The sequence below is a fragment of the Helianthus annuus genome, chromosome 15 (genome assembly GCF_002127325.2).
Source record: "Helianthus annuus cultivar XRQ/B chromosome 15, HanXRQr2.0-SUNRISE, whole genome shotgun sequence".
NCBI lineage: Eukaryota > Viridiplantae > Streptophyta > Magnoliopsida > Asterales > Asteraceae > Helianthus > Helianthus annuus.
In genome coordinates this window covers 156378052-156401589 of record NC_035447.2, presented here as the reverse complement: position 1 = coordinate 156401589, position 23538 = coordinate 156378052, and the positions used below count along the sequence as shown (strand labels likewise).

General features: G+C 37.8%; 2 protein-coding genes across 2 annotated transcripts; both read left to right on the top strand.

Annotated features, from left to right (window-relative positions):
* The first annotated feature begins 5091 nt into the window (after window positions 1–5091).
* Window positions 5092–15549, top strand: LOC118487551. Its single transcript, XM_035984493.1, has 4 exons — window positions 5092–5650; window positions 12544–13296; window positions 13383–14824; window positions 15472–15549. The coding sequence occupies exons 1-4, from the start codon at window positions 5092–5094 to the stop codon at window positions 15547–15549; spliced, it is 2832 nt and encodes a 943-aa protein (XP_035840386.1).
* A 590-nt stretch (window positions 15550–16139) lies between these two features.
* LOC110912858 (vesicle-fusing ATPase) lies at window positions 16140–22728 on the top strand. The gene is made up of 21 exons (XM_022157677.2): window positions 16140–16499; window positions 17456–17551; window positions 17631–17712; window positions 17794–17844; window positions 17947–18114; window positions 19417–19571; window positions 19673–19781; window positions 19892–19991; window positions 20082–20137; window positions 20239–20304; window positions 20412–20494; window positions 20583–20716; window positions 20806–21016; window positions 21106–21237; window positions 21332–21392; window positions 21478–21537; window positions 21608–21666; window positions 21753–21840; window positions 21969–22091; window positions 22183–22248; window positions 22342–22728. Exons 1-21 carry the CDS (start codon window positions 16327–16329, stop codon window positions 22483–22485), a joined length of 2217 nt encoding a protein of 738 aa, XP_022013369.1. The 5' UTR covers window positions 16140–16326; the 3' UTR covers window positions 22486–22728.
* The last annotated feature ends 810 nt before the right edge of the window (window positions 22729–23538 follow it).

Below are 23538 nucleotides of genomic sequence, written 5' to 3'. Positions count from 1 at the left end.
GAACAATACGTAACCGAACAACCAGACATTACCCGGGACACCAAAATTTTGTCAGAAACATTATTTTATTATTTCTAAATAATCATGGTTTACTAGAGTTGCATGATTTACTAGAGTTGCATCTTTCTGAGGACATGGTCCAAGATAGGACTTCGTGGCGGCGTAGGATTAGGGTTAAGGACTTCTAGAGGATATTGCAGTAAGGACTTAGGTGTTTTTTAGGGGTGTAGGTCTTTCTCATTCTTAAATTGACTTTACCGGTAATTGTCTTCTGGTGTTTATGTCCAAATGATGTTGTATGCTATTATACATGATTTACATTATATTGTGTCACTCTGATCACTTCCTTGGTATTGGTGGCTTCATATTTACATTATATTATGTCCAAATGATGTTGTATGCTATTTCTATATTGTTTGACTTGGAGTGTTGGCAAGTTGTTCGTTTTGGAGCCGAGGGTCTCTCTGGAAGCAGCCTCTCTATCCCTAGGCGTAGAGGCAAGGTCTGTCTACATCCCACCCTCCCCAGACCCTATAAGTAGCTTTGCTATTTGTGGGATTTACTGGGTATGGTTGTTGTTGTTGTTGTTCTAAATAATCATGGTCACAAAAATCCCCACACACTATAGAAACATGACATACACCCACTATTCTAGAAAATACCCTTAACCTTCTAATTTTTACCTACTAATTACCAAAATTTTACAATTTACCCCCCCCCCCCAACCGAATTTCAGCCCATCATTACTAAATATTTTGTTTAGATTTTATTTTTATCTCCTTAATTTTGATTGGCCAAGAATTCATGCCATCATTTATCTAGGATTTCCTAGGGTGGCTTGGTGAGTTCCAATGCACCATATAACTCCATCATCTTCTCAAGATCAATTCACCACACTCAAGCTCACTCCTCTCCCTCTCATTTTTGACTGCCCACATCTGAATCCATCACCATCACTACAACTTCCACTCCTTTGATCCATTTATAAGTCTAAAACAAGTGTTAGAAAGAAGCCTTGTGGAGTTTGGAGCATTAGAGCCTTAAAGAAGCATCACCACTTGCATTCTCACACCTCTTTCACCATCATTTCTTGTTCACAAGTTCATCCCTAGCCCTTGTGCTAGTAGTAAGTCTTCGATCTAGCTCATGAATCATTTCTACGTTGATTGTTCGAAACATTGTTGTTTGAAGCTTAAAATAAGAACACAAAGAGAAAGTGAACAAGGAACCTAAACACAAACTTATATAATGATAAAATCTGGTTGGATTATGTTGGTATAAGTATGCATGTTGTTTGATCATTTATTTCTCGATAAACCCGTTGTTAGAGCAATTGTTGACGCGTTTTAGTAACATTTACACTCTAAAAAGCATGCTGAATTGTATTTTCAGACATTTACAGACATTTATTTACATGGTATGGTTAGCTTAAGGAGGGTTTTTATTACGCGAACATGTGAGTGGTGGGCATGACACTTAAGGCCATTAATCCTCGTTGTAGGACCGAGGGACATTAGTGATAGATCTATTTGGGTGTAGCGAGCCCCACTCCTGAGTCCGCTGAGTGGACCATGAGATGACTAAGTGCCCGACGCACAAATCCGCTAGGTTTGAGTCTTCCTGCATCACTTCACACTTATCATTGGCTTTGCAACCCAGTGGTGGTCTCTTTTTCCTTAATTGCTACATACCAGGGATTTTCATACATACAGACATTTTCACAAAGGTTTATACCTACTCACTTACACATGAACTCGCTCAACGTTATGTTGACTTTTCAAACTACATGTATTTCAGGAAACTAACGGATCTGGCACGGTATGCACGTATTTTCAAGCTGCGTTTGAATAAAGAAGTCATCCAGGGTTTAGAAGGTGTAACCTCTTCCTGGACGGGTTATATATACCTAAACCTGGTTTTGTTTAAAGTCTTTTGCTAAGTCTTTATGAACTCAAATAAATCAAGTTAAGGTTTGTAAATTATTTTGTGATTGTTGAAAATGGGATTTTTCTAAACTTTATTAATGGATGAATATCTCATGTTTTTATCATATAGCATTGTTATGATTGTTGCTATGGTATTAAGAAGTCACACCAAATAAACCACGCTTCCGCAAAAGTCAGGGTGTGACGGCTTGGTATCAGAGCCTCGATCATAGCGAACTAGGATTCTTTCTCGAGTCTAGACTATGATCATCAGGGCTCTCACGAAAACATTTTCAAACATATTTTTTTTTGTTTTGTACATTGCATACACTAAGCGTCCGGATCCAGGGAACAAACTTTTTTTTACAAACAAAAGGCACAATTACACATTCCAAAACTTATATTTATAATTCAGTCTTAGAGACTGAGGGAGGATCAGTCTTAGAGACTGAGGGAGGAATCAGTCTTAGAGACTGAGGGAGGATCAGTCTTAGAGACTGAGGGAGGATCAGTCTTAGAGACTGAGGGAGGATCCGTCTTAGAGACTAAGGAAGGATGGGTCTTAGAGACCAGGAAATTGGACTTTGAGTCTGAGAGACTAGGAAAAATTGAGTCTGAGAGACTAGGAAAAATTGAGTCTGAGAGGCTGGGAGGCTTAGTCTGAGAGACTAGGAAGGATAGTAGGTTTCATGAAGAATAGTGTGAATACATGACTATATGACAAATTATCTTGTTTGCATAAACTGATTGTTAGTACTTACTATGGATATACATGTTATGACTATTACGTACCGGCACACGTGTCACACTATTTAGAAGGCGAGTTATCAGACATTGATAACCCTACGGCCACCATTTCCGATAATGAGACTGCATCTGCGCCAGAGACATTTACGTCAGACACTGAGAGTGATCCTGACATGCTGACCAAGGATGAAGACGACTTCCAACCGTCCGTGCTGCCAAACTTTGGCGATGAATTACCCTTGCTGATGGCTTCTTTGATGAGAATCTTTCTGTCATTCTTGTTGCGGTCCACGACCCTCTAATCATTTGGACACTTCGATGGCGAGCACATCATGGCTCTGATCCTCGACGCCGTACCTCGCGTGGTTATTTTCCCGAGGATCCGTCTATTTGATGAATTGTTTAATGGCGACATTAATCTGCTTATTGATGATCCTCCTGTTGACGCCCAGGACGATGGAAGATTAGAAGGCCCCTGTTAACAGGCCACCCTCTGATTCTAGCGTATATTCGATTTCAGACTCCCTTGAGTCTGTGACATTTACAGCCTTTTAGATGGCCTGGTCACATCTTTCTACTACTGACACAGACGACGACGCCATTATGACTGCTACACTAACACCTGCTCGAGGCACCACACCGTTACACGACCCAGGGCCTGCTCCTGAGTTAGCTTCTGCACCTTTTGGGACAGCTTGATGTTGCACCTGCTGATCCTGCACCCTTGCTTGATTATGATCCTGTTTCTTTGGTATACCGGGCATTACACCCCTTATGTCTGACCCAGTACATGTGACTGACGGTCTCCTTATCGGTCGAGACGTTTGTTCCTGCACCTTCACCCGCTAATGTTGCTCTTGTGAAGACCGACATCCATTGCGCCAAGATGCCTAACGCTTTCCTTCAAGATATACCCGCACCCCGAGAAGGTACTCCAGGTCAGCATCCGCGTAACGATCCCATCGGCTATAGCAACATTTTCTACGACCTCACAGACCGCACCGTTTGCTACTTTCACCTCTACGGCACTGGATGAGCCATTTTGATAGTTCTTATCATACACTACGCTAATGTTAGATCCTCACATAATGGAGGCCACACACGAGATGAGTTGCTCCAGTAACACCAACTACAGTATAAGGATATGAGTCGCAGAATGTTGGAGCTTGAGCTGACATCACAATTGGCAACTTCAAATGCAAAACATTACACAACCGAAAACATGATTTGAGTGTCCTCATCACAAGACAGCATATTGTCTGAAAAGCATATGTAAGACACCACATCCTCCACCCTGTCTATTACCAGCATACCTTGATTCGCCACATACATCAAGGTTCCTTTTTGCGCTCTTGACTGTTGCTATTACACCATTCCCAGGATTTGATGCTCATTTCTATACGGCCAAGCGGCAAATCAGCTAACTGCTTCTACGTATATACAAACTCAAGGGGGATTTCACGCATGATAACAATTTACTCTTCTTTCCTCCTCCACCTCAGTCACCAGTATGGTTGATTTCTGGACTATGCGGATTGCATCACAATTGGGCAAAGGCACTAATCATGAGCCGAGAATGTGAAGACTTTTTGAAGGCCACTACCTGATCCATATCACCCATACCATGTTGGGCACTCTACGAAGGACACCCTCATTTCTTTGATGATACAACAGAATGCATTGACGCGTCGTATGCAGGTTTTGGGGAGTGCACCACGTCCATTTTGTCATTGTTAGGCATCGTCTGCAGTACCGCACCTTCCACGTCCACTGTCTCCCGATTCTGCCGCTCGTTTATGGACTACTGAGCAACGGATAGCAAAATTGCTACGCACCTATCGTGCTAAAGAGGAGGACTGGTCACATATGCGTCACTTACCTTTCTTTCATTTCCCTCCTCTGCCGCCATCAGCATAGGCATATTTTTGGTGTTATACAGGTAGACTTTTGGTGAAAAGATTCCGATTGTGCCGACTATACGGCAGTTTGGAGACCGCATTTTGACGTCATGACTTTTGATAGTTAGCCTTTGGTTGTGGTATAGGACTAGCTAGTTCAGACAAGGGAAATGTGGCCCTTAGTTACTTGTGATGTTATGTGCTTGGTTAATTTATAACATGAGATGTTATGTGCTCGATGAATGATTTTACGTACGTGTGTTATTACTTACTATGACCTGACCCATACAAACATCATTTAGAAGATGCCTCCAAGACGGGATGTACGCATGCCCACCAACGAGGCGGAACTTCAAGGAATCATGGTTGCGGCCATAGCACGACACGAGGCCCTGCGCTCCGAATCTAGCAGGGGCACCTCAGAAAGTCATGGCTGTACCTACTGGCACTTCCTCAATTATGAGCCTCCGAAGTTCGACGGCACTGGAGGTGCCATAGCCTTTGTGAAATGGATCGAAAGAATGGATTCCATCTTTCAATTGAGCGGTTGTACGCCAGAACAACAAGTCCCGTACGTTTCTGAGTTGTTTGCAGATGAAACTCGATTATGGTGGAACCTTCAGATTCGAATAATGGGCGCGACTGCAGCATATGTGTTAACATGGGGTGAACTGAAAGGAATGATGCATAAGAAGTATTGCTCCCAAATGGAAACCCAGAGGTGGGAAGGTGAATTCCGGAGCCTGATGAGGGAAGGTCCAAAAGTGTTAGAGTACGTGCAAAGACTCCACGATTTGTCACGAGTTGTTCCGTACCTGGTGAAACCAGAAATGAAGGAATTGGGACAATTCATTTGGGAACTGGCGCCTCAAGTCTTGAGCTTGATGACAACATCAACACCACCAACAACTATTGCTGCAAGTAAGATGGGTTTGGCACTCGCTACGGAAGCACTTAGACTGGAAAAACTTACTAACCCTACCAAGAAGAAGGAGACTCAGGTTGAGTCATCCGGAAAGAACAAAAGGAAGCTCACCGAAGATTCCCGAACGGATAATGATGAACAAAGAACTGTTCGAGGTTGTTTTGACTGCGGGGACAAAGGGCATTTCAAGAAAGATTGTCCTAACAACAAACAAGCCGACGTTAAGATTTACTTAGGAGCTAAGCCTAGACGTGGTGGATGCAAGTATCACCACGAATGTGGGTGTCAGAAGCCTAAGTGCGGTAGGTGTGGGAAGAGAGGACACAACAAGGATACCTGTGGGGCGAAGAGTCCCGAACAAGGAGGTGATAATAACAACAACCAAGGTGGAAATACTACTAAATTTCCAGGCTGCTACCGATGCGGGAACATGGGGCACTTTAAGAAAAATTGCCCAAGGAAGATTAATAAAGACCATGAAGGGACATCCAACATCGGAGCTTGGGAAGCATGCCAGGATCCAGACATGATTACTGGTACGTTCTCTATCAAACCGAAATTTTGCATCCATGTTATTTGATACCAGTGCTGGCCATAGCTTTGTATCATTGGAATTTAAGAATATATTCGGGTTAACTATTAGTAAGTTAGATATTCCGTACTCAATCAAACTGGCTAAGGGAAAGCTAGTAGAAGCGAATGAAGTTGTTCGGGGATGTGTAATTGAACTAGGAGGTCACGAGTCTACGATAGACCTACTGCCAGTTGAACTGGGAAGCTTCGACGAGGTAATTAGGGTGGATTAGTTGCCAAGCGGTCGAGCGGAGGGTGGTATCCGCACCTCGATGACGAATGAAGGAACGATCGTGACTCACGAAGTAGGATCCGCCACCACAGATCACGAATTGCTTAAGGCACAAAAATTGTGGTGGGAAGAATGTGTTGTTTTCTGGCTCATGTCGGGGATAAGGGAGCCGAAGAACCAAAACTCGAAGATATACCTGTGATAAGGAATATCCTGAAAGTTCTCCCCGAAGACTTACCAGAATTATCTCCTCAACGACTAGTCGAATTTCGCATTAATTTGATTCCAGGCCCCGCGTCTGTGGTAAATGCACTCTAGATACTTGCACCTTCGGAAATGCAAGGATTGACAGTGTAGTTTCAGTAGTGGATAGAGAAGGAAGATAACAGACCAAAATTGCCAATTTGGGATACCCCAGTTCTGCTCGGCAATAAGAAGGAAGTGACTTTCAAATGAGCATCAACTACCAGGAGCCGAACGAGCTAACCCACGAGAGTCGGCGACTCTTGCTAAGGAATAACGAACTACTTATGTAACTAACTGTGAGGACCCAACTACTATTTCACGACAAATCAATGATCGAGTGTTGTTAGCTGTGAATTCAGGAAGGAAGTATACCGGGGAAGTTGTGGGACAATGATATCTTTTGAACGGACACACGAATGGTGTGTCACACACGATGCACTAGATAGTGTTACACCGAATACGAAACCTTAAGGATCTAGAAAACATAGGCTTAGGACCTTTGGGAACCCAGGTCCAAACTTGTAGAGGTCGCTACTTAGAAACCATACTTGTTAACTCGATCGAACACCATTAACCTGACATATATGCCATTTCAGTTAACAAAATAGAAAGTACTTAAATTTCTTTTGTTGAAACCGTCACTTTTACTTCTAGCGAGTAGATATTTGCATCTCTACTCCCCTTAATGGTAGTTGCATCACGTTGATTTTCTTCGCTGAGAGCGAACACTCTTTTGCTTCGAATATTTGGTCGTTTCTCCATTTTAGCAAACACTCATTGTGTCATTACTTGAAAACTCACATATTACACATGCACCTTTTGCTACGCGTGCGGTTTCATTTCAAGCGCTTCATTGAAGTTCGAATATTATGTTGCTAAACCTAATCACTGGGTTGTGATTCAAATGGCTTACATTATTGTTATTGTTGACTCTTTTGTTACCAAGTCAACACACTTTCTTGAAACTGCTTTCATTCAAGTTACGTTCATAATTCATCATCGTAACCGTGCTGGGATTCCCTTGTTGATGCATACGTTTATTATCGGATTACGCCAGAACCAAATTAAATTGCTCGAACTTATTCATTTCGCCTATCCAGTTTAAGACGTCATATGATGTATTGGGAGCGTCATATTCAAACATTTTTGCAAAGATTCTTTCATTACGAGTCGTAGTAGATTCGGTTGATCTACAACTCCACTAAATCGTTTGATTGACTTCGACACCTTGAGGTGATATTTTTCACAGAATTGAAGCTTGTGCTAATTGGGTTACTCACTTCATATACGGATTTAAATTATTTATTTGCTCTAAATCTGTCTAGTTTATCACAATTAAAGCAGTCTCAACACAGTTGTGTGTCAAGGCAATGGTACATAGATTCATTCCATAGCACAATGTACCTCTTAATGACTCTTTCATTGACTAATCGAATACCTTGCGGTATTTAATACTTTTTCACCTTCGATCAAAAACAGTGGCTCTTTGATATTCTTTGTTCAACTGGAAACTTTACGACATTGTGTAAATTAAACCTTCGGGTTGTCTTTGTACACTTTCATTTGATTTCAGGCACGATAAAACTTGTTTAGTCACCACCATTATTGAATCTCGTCATTACGACACCTTGTGGTGTCATTATCTTGTGCTAATCATGGTCAACTGTTTCACCCAAAACTACATATACTTTTGTTGACTTGCCATTTAAACATTTCTGATGCAACTACGAATCAAGACCGTGATACACCAAAATTCGCTTGTATTCCATTCGGTGTACCTACGAAACTTAAGAGTGCCAACACACTAAACCTTTCCGTTCATTTAGTCGGGAGATTTACAGATCACTTTACAACTACTTTTGGGTTATTGATTTTGAGTTCATATAGCTGATGCTACGGTTGTGAAAACTCGTTGGCATATTGTGACCGACTATCTAAGTATCCTAATGGACAAGACTCCTCTTTTGTGGAACCCCTGTTAACTGGATTGCACTAGACTATACGTCGATACGCCTTGTACCCTCGACACCAAATGATAAAAACACATACCTTTTAACCATTGGATTCGTAGTGTTATATATATATATATATTCTTGGACTCACTTAATGTGAATAAGGTTTGATTCGATTTGGTGATTATCTACCTTGGTACTATTCATATACATACATGCCCAACGAAACCCTAAGGAATTAAGGTAGTACAAATTTCGAGGACGAAATTTTCTTAACGGGGGGAGAATGTGACAACCCTCACAATTACAGGTATTGTACAATTAATTAATTCTAATTATGTGCTTAATAACTGTGCTTGATAACAACTGACACTTTAAACTGCTTACTGATTTATGTTACAAACATACATGTGCAACACTTTACATACAGTCACTCCATTTATTTCATACAGACTCTTAGTGACAGACCTGATGCACAAAACACAGTTAGCATAGTGAGCGGATAACTCAGACACATGCTGACAATGCCAGCACATAGACAGACACTATATTGAGGCTAGTATGAGCCAGGGGTAGAGTACTACACCAGTATGGAGTGTAGGGAAGTGAGGACCATAAGACTGTGTCACTAGGTGATAGTTTGAGTGCCGGAAAGTGCCTAAAACTCATTTCAAGTGCAGAACTCTGCAACTTCAGCAATGATTCAGCTTTTAACACACTCGTATTATACAGAGAATTGACTAAATGGTCCTGAACGCTTTCCTAAGTGTTGGAATTAAAATTCGTTACAAAAAGATGCATAAAAGACACTATGCGATACAATTAAACGCTTTAACGGAACAATACGTAACCGAATAACCAGACATTACCCGGGACACCAAAATTTTGTCAGAAACATTATTTTATTATTTCTAAATAATCATGGTCACAAAAATCCCCACACACTATAGAAACATGACATACACCCACTATTCTAGAAAATACCCTTAACCTTCTAATTATTTACCTACTAATTACCAAAATTTTACAATTTACCCCCCCCCCCAACCAAATTTCAGCCCATCATTATTAAATATTTTGTTTAGATTTTATTTTTATCTCCTTAATTATGATTGGCCAAGAATCCATGCCATCATTTATCTAGGATTTCCTAGGGTGGCTTGGTGAGTTCCAATGCACCTTATAACTCCATCATCTTCTCAAGATCAATTCACCACACTCAAGCTCACTCCTCTCCCTCTCACTTTCGGCTGCCCACATCTGAATCCATTACCATCACTACAACTTCCACTCCTTTGATCCATTTATAAGTCTAAAACAAGTGTTAGAAAGAAGCCTTATGGAGTTTGGAGCATTAGAGCCTTGAAGAAGCATCACCACTTGCATTCTCACACCTCTTTCACCATCATTTCTTGTTCACAAGTTCATCCCTATCCCTTGTGCTAGTAGTAAGTCTTCGATCTAGCTCATGAATCATTTCTACGTTGATTGTTCGAAACATTGTTGTTTGAAGCTTAAAATAAGAACACAAAGAGAAAGTGAACAAGGAACCTAAACACAAACTTATATAATGATAAAATCTGGTTGGATTATGTTGGTATAAGTATGCATGTTGTTTGATCATTGATTTCTCGATAAACCCGTTGTTAGAGCAATTGTTGACGCGTTTTAGTAACATTTACACTCTAAAAAGCATGCTGAATTGTATTTTCAGCCAACTTCAACAGGCTGTAACTGGACCATTTTAAATCGAAAAACTGATTTTCTGAAGCCTAAAATATGCATTTTGGAATAATCGAACAAATGGCACGGGAATCGTAATTTTTCAAAGTCGTTTACTATTTTTAAAGGACTGTTTTTGGACAGCAGCTTAAGTTGTGTTCTTACTGCAGAAAAAGTGTGTTGTATTCGGAGTCATAACTTGAAATCTGAGTAGAATCAACTCATGGAATTTTTACAGTAGATGGTCACCGTTGTCACGATGATCCTCCAACTGGAATTTCGTCAACCGGACTTACGGTTAATTTTTAGTGAATTATTCCGTAAACTGCAATCAGAAAGTAACAAATCTGATTGCAGTCGGGTAAATAAATTTCTGTAAAATATTGGTAACGAACTGGACCCTGATATTTTTACACAATAAAATTTGGATCGTATGAGTCATTCTGTAAAAATTTGGGAATTTTTGGAAAAGTTTAACTATTTTATAAAAATCCTCGAAAACAGTCCAGTTTTGGGTGATGAAGCTAAAATAAAGTAAGTAATGCTTTGTATGTCTATATGTCGGTTTGATTATTGAAAATGAACTACGGGATATACGTAAAAGAAAATGATATGCTATGAAGCATGGACACCCCTATTTACAAAGGAGACTATGACGAAATTTTCCGAAAATCCTAACACTTGATAAATATTTTTGAGACGGGTGTTTACTAGTATACTTTAGATTTTGTTTTCAAAGATAAAACTCGTCATAATATTTATCACAAAATACAAAGTATCGGAGGTTGGTTTCATACATGAATATGGTTAAATATGTATTCTCTAAAATGGGACTTAAAAATATAATCCCAATACGAACAGACACATGTAAAATATCACATCCTTGGGAAGGAAATACGAATACACAAGTATAAGAAGTATTATTACTAAAATATTGAAGACCCTTTAAAACATAACTCAAAGGCACTAATCAACACTAAGACAAGGCACGACCCGTTCGTCTAATAGACGTTAGACCATTGTAGGTAGTCGTGTTTGCTGAGGAGATTTGGGTTACGAGTACCGAAGACGCAATACTGTGAGTTCATATCCCCCTTTTCTTTTAACTATTTTCAGTTTTACACCTCGGGGGTGAAATACATGTTACAGACATTTAAAGACATTTATTTACATGGTATGGTTAGCTTAAGGAGGGTTTTTATTACGCGAACATGTGAGTGGTGGGCATGACACTTAAGGCCATTAATCCTCGTTGTAGGACCGAGGGACATTAGTGATAGATCTATTTGGGTGTAGCGAGCCCCACTCCTGAGTCCGATGAGTGGACCATGAGATGACTAAGTGCCCGACGCACAAATCCACTAGGTTTGAGTCTTCCTGCATCATTTCACACTTATCATTGGCTTTGCAACCCAATGGTGGTCTCTTTTTCCTTAATTGCTACATAGCAGGGATTTTCATACATACAGACATTTTCACAAAAGTTTATACCTACTCACTTACACATGAACTCGCTCAACGTTATGTTGACTTTTCAAACTACATGTATTTCAGGAAACTAATGGATCTGGCATGGTATGCACGTATTTTCAAGCTGCGTTTGAATAAAGAAGTCATCCAGGGTTTAGAAGGTGTAACCTCTTCCTGGACGGGTTATATATACCTAAACCTGGTTTTGTTTAAAGTCTTTTGCTAAGTCTTTATGAACTCAAATAAATCAAGTTAAGGTTTGTAAATTATTTTGTGATTGTTGAAAATGGGATTTTTCTAAACTTTATTAATGGATGAATATCTCATGTTTTTATCATATAGCATTGTTATGATTGTTGCTATGGTATTAAGAAGTCACACCAAATAAACCACGCTTCCGCAAAAGTCAGGGTGTGACACCTCATGCGCATATGTGCTTATTCATGGAGAATGATTACAAACTTCCAACTGTAGACCATGTTGATCAGTTTATTTCTGCAGGAATCCCTGATATAAACGAAGACCCGGAACTATATACGCTTGTGAAAGACCATATGATTCACGGTCCATGTGGTAACGCTAGAATGAGCTCTCCATGTATGGTTGATAGAAAATGTTCAAAAGGTTTTCCCAAGAAATTTCAAGATCACTCAACCTTGGATTGTAACGGATTTCCCTTATACAGAAGAAGAGATGACGGTCCATTCGTTTTAAAAAAATAGAATTGAGTTAGACAATAGAAGTGTTGTATCTTACAACAAAAAACTTTTGAAAAGATATCAGACGCATATAAACGTTGAATGGTGCAACCAAGCGGCGTCAATAAAGTATTTATTCAAATATATTAATAAAGGGCCTGATAGAGCAACAGTTGCTGTGGTTTCGAGCAATAATGAAAACGAGCAAGCAGAAAATGATGAAATTAAAGAGTATTATGATTGTAGGTATATATCGGCTTGTGAAGCCTCTTGGAGGATTTTTTCGAATGAAGTTAATTATAGGAGTCCTTCTGTTATGAGGTTGCCTTTCCATCTTCCTGGACAACAAACAGTTTATTTCGGTCCTGATGAAGATATTAATCACGTGCTAAACAAGCCATCTGTGAACTCATCAATGGTTTTGTCTTGGATGCAACGTAATCAAGATCCTGACGACACCGTTGCACGTACATTAACATATGTACAGTTTCCACGTTTTTATGTGTGGAAGCTTGACCAACGTATATGGGTTCCGAGAATAAAAGGAAAAACAATTGGCAGAATTCATTCCGTTTCTCCGTCTACCGATGAAGCGTACTATTTAAGAATTCTTCTTAACAAAGTTAAAGGACCAACATCGTTTGATGATATTAAAACAGTTAATGGTCGAGTGTACGATACTTTTAGAGATGCTTGCTATGCGCTTGGTTTGTTGGATGACGACTCGGAGTACATTGAGGCCATCAAAGAAGCAAATATATCAGGTAGCGCAGGTTATATTCGCAATTTATTCGCCACCATGTTACTGTTAAGCACTTTATCTAGACCTGAAGTAGTCTGGGAAAGCACATGGAAGTATATGACAGATGATTTTCTTTACAGATTCTCAAAGTATCATCGTGTTTCAGGTAAAATTATAAATTTCATATTATATTTTTGTTACAGTTACTAAAAATTTATCATTAAATTTATATGTTATTCTGAATTTTCTCAGGTTTATCAATTCCTGATGAGCAACTAAAGAACTATGTTTTATGCGAAATTGAGAAGTTTTTAACTCGAAATAATTCATCGCTTCGAAGATTTGTATCAATGCCTTACCCAGATACTTCATCTTTAGATAACTTTCGCTGCCGATTGATTAACGAAGAGCTTGCATACGACAGAACAGATTTACAAAATGTTTATCAAGGTCAGGTGAATTTGTTAACGGATGAACAACGTTCAGTATATGAAGAAATTATGAACGCAGTTGATGGAGACAATGGAGGAGTATTTTTTGTTTACGGTTATGGCGGGACTGGTAAAACATTTTTATGGAAAACATTGTCTGCTGCAATTAGGTCAAAAGGTGAGATCGTATTAAACGTTGCATCTAGCGGAATTGCATCATTGCTGTTGGATGGAGGAAGAACGACGCATTCTAGGTTTCATATACCTTTGAATCTCAATGAGGATTCCGTTTGCCACATTAAACCTGACGATGATGTAGCTAAATTACTACAACAGACCAAACTCATTATATGGGATGAAGCTCCTATGGTTCATAAACATGCATTTGAGGCTTTGGATAGAACTATGCATGACATTTTTAATATCTCTAATTCATCCAAATCTGATGTTCTATTTGGAGGAAAGGTTATTATTTTTGGTGGTGATTTTAGGCAAATATTACCTGTTGTTCCAAACGGTGGACGACAAGAAATTGTGAATGCCTCATTATGTTCATCTTATTTGTGGAGGAAGTGTCAGTTGTTGACGTTAACTAGAAACATGAGGTTAACCGTTGGAAGATCGTCATTTGAAGTTGAAGAGATCAATAATTTTGCAAAATGGTTGTTGGACGTTGGTGAGGGAAATGTTGATGGTTCGAATGATGGAGAAGCAATAATTGAAATACCACCTGAGATTTTAATTGACAACACATCTGATCCAATTTCTAGCCTTATTGATTTTGTCTATCCGTCAATCTTGGAGAACTGCAATGATCGTAATTACTTTAGTACTAGAGCTATACTTGCGCCTAAGAATGAGGTGGTTCACGAGATTAACGACAGATTGTTGGCACTTTTCCCAGGTGAAGAAAAAGAGTATCTTAGTTCTGACAGTCTATGCCCTACTGAAGATGGCAATGCTGATCAGCAAAAAATATACTCACCCGACGTGCTGAATGGTCTTAAAGTATCTGGCTTACCAAATCATAGGTTAGTGCTTAAAGTTGGTGTTCCAGTAATGTTGTTACGAAATATTGACCAACGAAATGGTTTGTGTAACGGTACAAGGTTAAAGGTTACAAAACTTTACAGCCGTGTAATTGAAGCTGAGATAATTTCAGGTGGAAATATTGGTTCTCGGACATTCATACCTAGAATGAATTTGGTACCTTCGGACAGAAAGATTCCTTTTGCATTTCAAAGGAGGCAATTTCCAATAACGGTATGTTTTGCGATGACGATTAACAAAAGCCAGGGCTAGTCGCTATCTAAGGTTGGTTTGTACTTAAGACAACCAGTTTTCACACATGGTCAATTGTACGTAGCTTTATCCAGGGTTACAAGACGAGATGGAATCAAGTTACTAATACTTGACAATGAAGGCAGACCTACAAATAAAACAATGAATGTTGTATATAAAGAGATATTCAATGGCTTGTGAATTTTTTATGTTTATCATCTATTTCTCTTACTTCACGTACTTTCTATCATTTTTGTTTCTATTCGAACGAACCTATAATAAAGTATTTACGCATTAAAGTATAAATTGTTTTTTGTTTAGCAACCTGTGTTTTGCCATTTGTCCTTTTATTACCCATCTTATTGCCAAATATAAAACCGTTTTTTTCCTACCTTAGTTCCCGTTTCCTTTTTCATCTATTTCTTTGAAATCCTTTCAAATAAAATGGTGCCTACAATTCCCCTCTTTCATATTTTTTCCTCCAATTTATCATTGCATCTATCCAAACTATAGCTAATCACATCAGTCATTCCCAATTTTCGAATATCTTTGTTTACAAGATTAAGAAGATAACATGTATTGGCGTGTGTTATCTATGACTCTACTTTCATGTGTTAATGTAAATTTAGATGTCAACACTGCCGGTTCAACTCTTATTCGCCAAAAGGCATGAAAACATCATGAAGATTTCGTTAAGAAAAACTTAATATCTAACGAACATTAGGGAGATGTAGTATTGGCACTTTGTCAACAATCTTAAAATATTATGGTTTCGAAATAACAGTTTAACGATTAAACGTTCAGAATTTGTATGTGTTTAGTTGGTGTTAAGCCACCCGTGTATTACACGGGTACTTAGACTAGTAACTTATATAAGTTAATCCAAACACTCTAAAAACAACTTATTAACTTTTATAAGTCAATAAGCTATAAGTTGCTCCAAAATAAGCTAACCCAAACACCCACTTAGTTAGGAACGGATCAACTTCAACTTCAATCAAACGCTTCATTTTAATTTGATATTTACGTTAGTAATAAAACGTTAGTATTCATGTATTTCGATTATTTGGTGTACCCTATATCATTTCCGTTAATATTTCAACGTTTATATAATTAAAATATTTACATCAACAATGTTAAAGTAGTTATTTTTCTTATTAGCTACCCGTTTTAGACTAGTTTACTCTTAAATGTAAAACTCATCGATTTGATTGTAAGTAAGGCGAGATAAAAAAAGGTTAAAAAAAATAGGAGATTGACATAATTTGAGGGGCAACCTTTGCAACATATACTCTTCGAGAAACAAAATACCGAGCTGTAAAACGACGCCGGTTGGAAGATTCAAAGTCTGGTCATCTTTCTTAGCCCCGTCAACAATCGATCAGACGAAACCGATTTAAACCATTCTTTCCCATTTCCCTTCCCATTTTCTCTCCTAAATATCCACAACATTCCACTCTGATTACCTGAAAAAATCACCACAAATGGCGGGGAGGTCAGGATCATCGTTGACGATGACTGTTACAAACACACCGGCTAAAGATCTCGCATACACCAACTGCGCGTATTGTTCACCTACCGATCTTCGTCAGTTTGCTGTTCCTGGATCTAATCTCGCCTTCGCTCTCGTTGGTGACGTGTTTGTTCTCTCTATAGCATATCCTTTTTATCGCTTACACGAGCGAATGTATTATGTGTTTGTTAAATTGTTAGGGTTTCTGGTTTTATATCTGTAATTTACTTGTGTTTTTCATGATTATCGTGTTTTAATTTGGATATTCTTCGAACTAAGAAGCATTGGGTTATGCCAGATCTGTTTTCGTTTAAAATGAATTGGATAAATTTTGTTATTCGGGTTGTTGATGTATTTTGAAGATTAGTGTATTAGATTGTAGTGTGGGCTTGTTGTTTTATGTGTTTAAACGATTTGTTAGTTAGAGCATTAAATAACTACTGCTGTTAGATCTAAATTCTAATCTGGTGTTCGCTTTCGTTGGTGACGTGTTCGTTCATTGTTTGTTTGTTTAATTATCATAGCTTTTGGTTGTGTTATAGGATGATTTATGATTTACTGATGTTTTCGATGAATGATGTTTGACATTTTCTGAAATCTGTTGAACTAAGATGCATTTTAGGTTATGTCTGATCTGTTTTGGTTTAAAATGCCTTAGATAAAGTTTGTTATTGGTGTTCTTGATATATTTTGAAGATTTGTATATAAAACTGTACTGTATTGTTGTTGTTTTTTTATTTAAAATGATTCGGTAGAGCATTGAAACTGTTCTTATCATGTTAATGTATAAAGTGTCACTTTATTGTTTCCCTTCGGATCTTCGTCAATTTGCTGTGCCTAGATCTGATCTCGTTTTTCTATAGCATTTGTTTCAATTCGTATCTGTTGAACTAAGAAGCAAATTAGGTTATGACAGATCTGTTTTCGTTTAACATGCTTAAGATAAAATTTGTTATTTGTGTTTTTTAAGATTAGCATATCAAATTGTATTGTAGCCTTGTTTATGTGTTTAAATGGTTTGTTAGAGCATTGAATTACTGCTACTAGCAAGCTGATATGTATGAAGTGTCACTTTATTGTTTGCCTTAACTGAAATAAACTGCCTACAATACCATACAAAGTGGGCAAATTGGACTTAATGCTATCCAAAGACGTCATGCAAGAGTTTCGACTGGAGACTCGGTATCTGTTAGCAGGTTTGTGGTTATAGTTACTCTAGTGTATTAACTCGGTTTTGTTTGTTCTACTATAAATATCTTCTGTAAACCGTTTTAGGTTTATTCCACCAGAAGATTTCAACATTGCATTACTTACCCTTGAGTTGGAATTTGTGAAAAAAGGGAATAAAGAAGAGCAGGCATCTCTTAAACTTTGAATAGTAACTTCTTGTGTTGAGATTGTATCCCATCTTCAAATTTGAAACTTGTGTATTTTGCAGGTTGATGCTGTCCTTTTAGCTCAACAGCTTCGAAAAAGATTTATAAACCAGGTATGACTTTGTATGCTCTTGAAGAGTGTAGTTACAGCAAGAAGCCAATGTTATTATACAAGTATTTGTTGGACAGTTACATGAAGGCTTACTTCAATGCAGGTTTTGACATCAGGACAAAGGGTAACTTTTGAGTATCATGGCAACGGTTATATCTTCACAGTCAGTCAGGTTGCTGTAGAAGGGCAGGGAAAATCAGACATTGAAAGAGGCATGCTTTCTGAAGATTCGTATATTGTTTTTGAAGCCTCCAATTCTAGTGGAATTAAGGTATTAATTTCCAAAGAGTGAATTGCAAGTTTTGTCCTTTATCTTTATACCATTTTGCAGGCGGTGTCCTTTATGTTTAAAATTGACAAGTATTGTACTTTATGTTTTAAAATCTTACACGTTTTATCCTTTAGGCCTAACCTAGTTTGTTTTTTCAGTTAAATCTAGTCACATACGGGTAATTTAGTCTTTTTACCTGTATATATAAATATTTAAATTAACAATAAATCAAAATTAAATATAAAAATTAATATAGTATAATATATTATGTATATAAATAATATACGTATATGTACATTACTACCCCTCTCTCTACCTCTGTCCACCACCACCATTAACCGCCCCAACCACCACTCTCAACATTAATAACGCCACCACTGTTCTCACCGTCACACCTCCTACCGGCTACCACCCCAGACCGATAAACCCACAAGACTATAAAAATTCTGATTGGTATAAGAATTCAAAATCATTAACAAAACTGTGAACAAACACAAACAACCCAAAAACAAAACTTTTTACTTGATACAATGCATCTCTTTCTCTCTCTCTTGAAACACAGATAACCGAGAAACAAAACAATGGATACCTCTATCTTGAAACCCAAAAAATGAAATTTGTTTGCTCAAAACTTTACACAGTCCCTCCCTTTCCATTTTCTTTCCCTTTCTCTTAGCTATCTCTCCGATCTGCTGTAACCACCAAATTCACCACCAGCAGACGTCCTCCTCAACACCACCGCCAGTTGTCTTTGTCGCGGCCAGTTGCCAAAACACCAACAGCCGCCACCTCCGTCGCTGCCAGTTGCCAAAACACCAACCGCCACCGCCTCCTAAACAACACTACATTCACACCACCGCAAGTTGTCACCGTCGCTGCCTTTATTCATCCTCCTCGTGTACTAGATGGTGATGGTGGAAATAAGAATTCATCACTGTTGAAAAACCCACTTCATCTCCGTCTATATTCTGGTTAATGCTGAAACTAATGAGAAAAGTGAAAAGGGGTTAGGTTGTGGAGGTGGGTATAAATTGGGGAAAATAAGAAGGATTGATGAAATGACTGATTTGCCCTCATGTGCAACTCACATGATTAGATTTAACTGAAAAAACAAGCTGGATTAGGCCTAAAGGATAAAACATGTAGGATTTTAGAACATAAACTACAAAACTCATCAATTTTAAACATAAAGGACACCGCCTGCAAAATGATATAAAGATAAAGGACAAAACTTGCAATTCACTCATTTCCAAAATAGTGCTTTTTGTTTTTCAGTTCAATAGCTTTTCTCTTTGTGCGCAGATTGTTAATCAACGTGAGGCTGCTAGCAGCAACATTTTCAAGCATAAGGAGTTTAACCTTCAGTCACTTGGTATTGGTGGTCTGAGCAATGAGTTTGCAGATATTTTTAGAAGAGCTTTTGCGTCTAGGGTTTTCCCTCCCCATGTGGCAAGCAAGTAATGTTCTATCTTTATGTCATGATATAAGACATTTTTGTGTGAAAATTATTTACCAACTTTTTCGTTCTATTATGGAAATGGGAATGTTTATGCATTAGACTGGGAGTAAAGCATGTCAAGGGAATGCTGTTATATGGTCCACCTGGTACTGGCAAGACCCTTATGGCTCGTCAGATTGGAAAGATGCTAAATGGGAAGGATCCAAAGGTATACAATCATTTTTTTTTTTTTTTGTAAAGAGCACACAATATGATCTTACATGATGCTACTTGTGGCTGCTTCTAATGATGACAATGCTAATTAATTCTTCAAACTAGATTGTAAATGGACCTGAAGTACTGAGTAAATTCGTTGGTGAAACTGAGAAGAATGTAAGGGACTTGTTTGCTGATGCCGAACAAGATCAAAGAACACGGGGTAGGACAGTAGACTGATTAGATTCCAGACTATGAAACAAATTTATTTTAGTTCTTGTACGGTTATACCCTTTTGTTCAAATTATTCCAGGGGATCAAAGTGACTTGCATGTGATTATTTTTGACGAAATTGATGCTATTTGCAAGGTAAGTTCATCTCCAGATATTCAGTGAATCTCTCTCTCTCTCTCTCATTTTTTTTTTCAAACTTATGCCTTGTTGTAACAATTTGTTTTTGCATTCTGCAGTCTAGAGGCTCAACTAGGGATGGCACAGGAGTGCATGATAGCATCGTTAATCAGCTCCTTACAAAGGTTGGATCAACTTTTTAAACGTTAACTTAATTATTAACCAAAAGAAGTAGAATTTCTAAAAAGGCCAGTCCACGTAAGAAACTGAGTTCGTAAAATATATTATTTAGATAGACGGTGTGGAAGCTTTAAACAATGTGTTGCTCATTGGAATGACAAATAGAAAGGATTTGCTTGATGAAGCTCTTTTGAGGTGAGCTCATTATCCCTCATAAGGTGGTGTTAACTGTCATTAATTTGTATCAAGTTTTCACTAATTTTTTTTTCTAAAACTTGTTTAGGCCTGGTCGTTTGGAAGTCCAAGTGGAAATCAGCCTTCCAGATGAAAACGGTCGTTTTCAAATTCTTCAAATTCATACAAATAAGATGAAAGAGAATTCTTTTCTAGCTCCCGATGTTAACTTGCAAGAGCTTGGTATGTTTGTTCACTGGTTTCTATAATTCTGTCATTTTAATGAAAAAGCATGTTACGGTTTGATTAAGTTTAATGTTTTTGTATTACAGCTGCACGAACCAAGAACTACAGTGGAGCAGAACTTGAAGGTGTTGTGAAAAGTGCGGTTTCTTATGCTCTGAATCGCCAGCTCAGCCTTGATGACTTAACCAAAACCATAGACGAGGAGAGCATCAAGGTCACCATGGAGGATTTCTTGAATGCTCTTCATGAAGTTATTCCTGCCTTTGGTGCTTCCACTGACGACCTTGAGCGTTGCAGGTATAAAGTGTTCTCTCAATTCTCTGAATAAAATAATCTTGTTTTTGTTAACGATGACTACATTTCTTAAATCTTTTAATTTAATGCAGACTGAATGGAATAGTTGATTGTGGTCAGCGACATGATCATATCTTTAAAAGAACCATGCTATTAGCAGAGCAAGTTAAAGTTAGCAGAGGTAGTCCACTTGTCACAGTTCTTCTAGAAGGTCCAAGTGGCAGGTAAATTTTGTTTTGTTTTTTTTTTTTTTTAATTTTATATGATAATCAGTTTTAATATAACCTGTCTTTAATGTTCCGATAATGTTTCTGGCAGTGGTAAGACTGCAATGGCAGCTACTGTTGGTATCGGTAGTGATTTCCCATATGTGAAGATTGTAAGTTCATTTATATTTTAGAAAGTCTTAAAATAATTTATTCACTGCATAGTGTGAAATCAACATTTTTTTCTAATGATTATAGATTTCTGCTGAAACGATGATTGGACTCAGTGAAGGAAGTAAATGTGCACAAATCGTCAAGGTTGTATGCTTCTTTCATATTTTTATGATAGATTTTCACGAATCTTTTCTCATGTGAACACTTTTTATAGGTATTTGAGGATGCTTACAAGTCAACCTTGAGCATTATTGTCCTTGATGATATTGAAAGGTAATTGATTCACTTGTTAATATCATACAAACAAAATCTGTATTGGTTGCTGATTAATCTCATTTTATTTTATTTCACTAATGCAGACTACTTGAATATGTTGCAATCGGTCCTCGTTTTTCAAATTTGATATCTCAAACATTAATGGTCCTCCTCAAACGGCTTCCTCCAAAGGTATGTTCTTTATTATTTCTTGTATGTTAATAATAAGAATAATGTGTAAACAAAACACGAAAAAATTAAATGTTTTATGTTCTTTTACCCTTCTAGTATCTTACATTTTTTGTTACTAAAACTTTCAGGGTAAAAATATGCTGGTAATTGGAACAACAAGTGAGGTATCCTTTTTGGAGTCAGTTGGTGTTTGTGATGCTTTCTCGGTCACTTACCATGTTCCTACATTGAAGACCGAGGATGCTAAGAAGGCAAGTTTCAAAGTTAAATGCTCTTTTGATGTGATGTTTAACGGTTAATGTTTTTGTTTGTTTGATTTATGTTCAATCTTTGTGATTTCAGGTATTACAACAACTTAAGGTGTTCTCTGATGATGATGTTGAGGCTGCAGCCGAGGCATTGAATGATGTAAGATTTTAATCTCCTTAACTATTTTTGCTTCAGTTACAACTGAACCGCTTTCCTTGGTAAACTTAAATATTTGTGGTGGTGGTTGTGTAGATGCCAATCAAGCGGCTATATATGGTGGTTGAGATGGCGGCACAAGGAGAATCTGGTGGAAGCGCAGAAGCAATTTACTCAGGCAAGGAAACGATACAAATTTCACACTTCTACGAGTGCCTCCAAGATATCGTTCGGTACTAGTATTTTCCTCTATGCGCATGTTTTTTGATATCTACAAAAAAAGGCTGGAATATTGAATGTTGGCTTGTATTGGTTACTGCCATTTGCTTTGAGTTGTAGTTAACATGAGCATCGTATAGTTTGCAGCAGAGTTTAGAAAAAAACCATGTTTTTGTATGCTGGTTTTAACCCGGTGTGTGATGAATGCCTGTTGATTTGTTTGAAGTGGTATGTCATTGATGTTGCGAGAATTTAGTTTTGGAAGGGTGTTGTATTAGTTTTTTTTTTTAAATAATTTTGTGGGATTAGTTCTTATCTCTACAATCGACTCAATCTGAAATGTGGCTTTAGTGAGAGAAAGGATGCAGATAAAGTGTGCGCGTGTGTAAAAATGGTGATTATTCCATTGCAGCCATCTAGACATGTAAACACTTCATAAAGGGTATGGAACAATCATGCATTTAAATATGTGGAAACGTCATTTAAGGCATGAAATCATGGGAAGATTTTAAAGCATGGTTCTTGTATGAAAGAAAAAGGTTTGTCGTTAAAATTACCCTTTCCCTATATTTTTGTTGAACTTATCCTCTCTCTCTCTCTCTCAAATTTCACCTTAATACAATTCAAACTCTTTTGTTTTTGTTTTATCAATTTTTATCTTTCAAAATTATTTACAAGAAAACGTTTTTAATTTATTTTTTAAAGAATGTGTTTTTTAATTTGTTTTTAAACATTTTTAAATATGTTTTTTTTTTCTTCTTATTTTGAAACAAAAACATTTTTTCTGAAGTTTTATTTTTATTTTTTATGCAAGTGTTTTTTTTTTTTTTTTAATTTTTTACAAAAAGTTTTTAGCAGTTGATGAGGTGGGTGGCTTGTGTCTTAGTTTGACTATACGCTCACTTATGCTGTACTGTAACCGCTCAGCTCAACCTTTCCCCAGCCTTCGCTCTCTAACGTAAGCTCCAAGGCTTTACCACAAGTCTTCACCGACATAATATGCATAGCTCAACCTTTCCCCAGCCTTCGCTCTTCTAACGTAAGCTCCAAGACTTCACACCAAGTCTTCACTGA

Bases quoted from the DNA above. Each gene is read 5' to 3' on its own strand.
- LOC110912858 (XM_022157677.2), top strand. From the start codon at position 16,327: ATGGCGGGGAGGTCAGGATCATCGTTGACGATGACTGTTACAAACACA. The intron at 21,017-21,105 runs GTATAAAGTGTT...AATTTAATGCAG, and splicing joins GACGACCTTGAGCGTTGCAG to ACTGAATGGAATAGTTGATT. The intron at 21,238-21,331 runs GTAAATTTTGTT...TGTTTCTGGCAG, and splicing joins CTAGAAGGTCCAAGTGGCAG to TGGTAAGACTGCAATGGCAG.
- LOC118487551 (XM_035984493.1), top strand. From the start codon at position 5,092: ATGGATTCCATCTTTCAATTGAGCGGTTGTACGCCAGAACAACAAGTC. The intron at 5,651-12,543 runs GTTGTTTTGACT...ATATTAATAAAG, and splicing joins TGAACAAAGAACTGTTCGAG to GGCCTGATAGAGCAACAGTT. The intron at 13,297-13,382 runs GTAAAATTATAA...GAATTTTCTCAG, and splicing joins AAAGTATCATCGTGTTTCAG to GTTTATCAATTCCTGATGAG.